Genomic DNA, 2,884 nt, shown 5'->3' with positions numbered 1-2,884 from the left:
ATTGCAAAGCATTTCAACTATAGGGTCTTGTTTATCACATCCAAAGGGTTGATACGTGTATGCTTATGAGACTAAAAGAATTTTTCAAGTAATGTCAAGCACATTTTAACTATTTAGAATTACCCAGCAACTTTGGCATTGTTATTATTTTTTTCAAACAAAAATAAAATTAGAGGGCATAAAGGAAGCCCCTGTGTCCAACTGCCTATATATTTGCTCATTGTTTCAGTCTTTTAACAAAAGTGGAAGTGTCCAGGGAATACTGGCTCCTGGAAGGACTGGTTGTTTTATTGTGTTTTACAACATCGACAACAGAGAAACTTTAAATTAGGGCAATTAATTGATACCATGACACAGATACATAATCAAGGTAGCATCTGGTGCGAGCACAATGCTCCACTTCCTACCTTGGGAGCTTTGGCATGTTTCCCACATCTGGCATCCTTGACCAGGCTAAGGTCTAACAGCTCCGTCTCCTGGAAGGCAAAAATATGAAATTGTTACTCATCCACATAGATCCCTTTTCTTTGTTTTATAACTTTGACATCACTTAAAAGTAAAATAGTATTCTCTTGAGACCTGCCTGAAGATTTCTCTGCAGTTGAGATATTTTTCCTCTTATATCACTGTTGAATTGAACTAGAGTGGAAACAAAAACATAGCAAATGGCTCACCGCTCAGTTTAACATATATTCTCATACGATTTGTAAGGATAAGGTGTGTGGTTTGGGTTCCCAGTTTATCCTACAAGCCATTCCGAAGTCATGATAAATCAGGCCTTCCTGTTCCCCTGTTGAAAAATAACCCTGAGAATCACTACGGGTATAAGCAAGGCTATGTGAGTGGGGTTGGGGGGTTGGGGGGGCTATGTGAGAAGGGGTAGGAGGTGATACTCCCATCAGCTCTCAGAATACCCAGCTCACCTGGCCAAGGTAAAGAGATGCATCTGCCTCCCTTACGTACCCCTACCCAAGTCTTTTGCACACATACCTTCTGCCCTGACCTTTTCATTTATTCATTATACATTTTCGAACCTAGAATATGCAAGTTTCTCTAGGGTACAAGACATATAAGATATGACTACTTCTCTCNGGCTGCTCAGCTTGGGCCGGGACTCGAACCGCTGTTGCTCAGAGCTCAAACTCTTGAGCGAGCTCTTAACCAACTGAGCCACTCGGCCGGCCCTAGAGATACTTTTCAGGTGCCCAGAATACACTCTCTTCTGCCTCTTCTCCCTCCTCACTGGCTGCTCATTCTCACTTGCTTCATTTTTTTATTGTGGTAAAATATTCACACCATAAAATTTACCATTTTAATGACTATCAAGTGTAGAGTTCAGTGCCATTAAGTAAATTTACATTTTTGTGTTGTGCAACCATCACCATCATTCATCTCCAGAACGTCTTCTTCTCAAACTGAAATTCTGCATCCATTAAACAACAACGCCCATTCTCTGCTCCCCAGCCCCTGGAAACTGCCATTCTACTTTCTGGCTCTATGAATTTACTACTCTAAGCTATCTCATATGAATGGCATCATATAATATTTGTCATTTTGTGTCTGGCTCACTTCAGTTGGCATACTGTCCTCAAGGTTTATCCACGTTGTAGCTTGTATCAAAATGTCATTTCTTCTCAAGGCTGAATAATAGTCCATTGTATGTACTAATGTATACATAGCATATTTTGTATATCCACTCATCTATTGATGGACATTTGGGTTGTTACTACCTTTTGCTATTGTGAGTAATACTACAATGAATATCAGTATATTGCTATTTGTTTGAGGTCTCTGCTTTCATTTCTTTTGGGTATACTCCTTTCTTTGTCTCTTTTACTGGTTCCTCCTCCTCTTCTCAAAGTCAAAATGGAGATCCCAGGGTTCAGACATCAGACCCCTTTCTTTTACCCCTACATTCTTCAGGAGACCCCACGTTGGCTTTCAGCTTTGAATAATTGAAGTTTTAACTTCATGGCCAATATTTCCCTTGAACTCCAGATTTCTGTATCCCAGTGTGACATCATCAGGTAGAAGTCTAATAGGCATCGGCAGCTTTAAATATTTGAAAACCAAACAGGATTTTTCTGTTTCAATGTGCTTCGTCCTTCCCATCTCAGGACATGGCAACTCATTTTTCCCAATTGCCGAGGTCAAAACACAAAGAGTTGTTCTTGAATCTTTTGGTTTTCTCATGCCTCACATCCAACGCATTAACAAACATACGTATTCAGATTCTGACATGTTTTTCTGCACCTCATGCTCATCACCCACACAGCCCAGCATATTTGTGACAGCCATTCACTTGGTCTCCCTGCTGCTTCCTTTGTCCTCAGTGGTCTACCCTCAACACTGCAGCCAGTGATGCTTTTAAAATCTTGTCACCCCTCTCCTCAGAAACTTCAGATCCCTTATCACTTCCCTCAGAGGAAAAGCCAAGGTCATCAGTACGGCTGACGAAGCCCAAAATAATGTGGCCCCTGGCTACCTCCTCTCTGACTCCATCTTTCTTTCTTACACTCCATTGTAACCACATTCGCCTCTTTGCTAGTCCTCAAATATGCCAAGCATGTTCTCACTGCAGGGCCTTTGCCCTCGTTGTGCCCTCTGCCTGGACTGCTCCTTCCTCCCTTAACACATACCTTTACTAATACGGCCACATCTTATCAAGAAAACTTACTCCATCATGGCTCTGAAAAACAGCAAGCCTCCCCACCAGTGATGGCCACTGGTCTCTGTCCTGCTTTCTTCTTCTCGGTTGTCTCTATTTTTGTCTGTTGTCTCTGTCCCCAACTTAGAGGGGTCCTGGGACCTGCTCAAAGGGCCAGAGGCTGTAGGAGACTTTGCTGTCCAACTCTGTGTTCAATGATGTCAAATTGTGGCTTGC

At 42.1% G+C, this 2,884-nt stretch overlaps 1 protein-coding gene across 1 annotated transcript in view; it reads right to left on the bottom strand.

Annotated features, from left to right (window-relative positions):
* Positions 1–407: 407 nt before the first annotated feature.
* Positions 408–2,884, bottom strand: part of LOC109383830 (1-phosphatidylinositol 4,5-bisphosphate phosphodiesterase beta-1-like) — a gene marked incomplete at its 3' end in the record, with an annotated part of 254,704 nt that continues 252,227 nt past the window's right edge. The window contains exon 3 of the mRNA XM_019644598.1: positions 408–476. Coding sequence (XP_019500143.1) covers positions 408–476 — 69 coding nt within the window. The remainder of the gene's footprint in view (positions 477–2,884) is intronic.

Source organism: Hipposideros armiger, unplaced genomic scaffold (genome assembly GCF_001890085.2).
Source record: "Hipposideros armiger isolate ML-2016 unplaced genomic scaffold, ASM189008v1 scaffold_89, whole genome shotgun sequence".
NCBI classification, from domain to species: Eukaryota; Metazoa; Chordata; class Mammalia; order Chiroptera; family Hipposideridae; genus Hipposideros; species Hipposideros armiger.
Note: the sequence above shows the minus strand (reverse complement) of the source record. Positions and strands in the feature narration are given on the sequence as shown.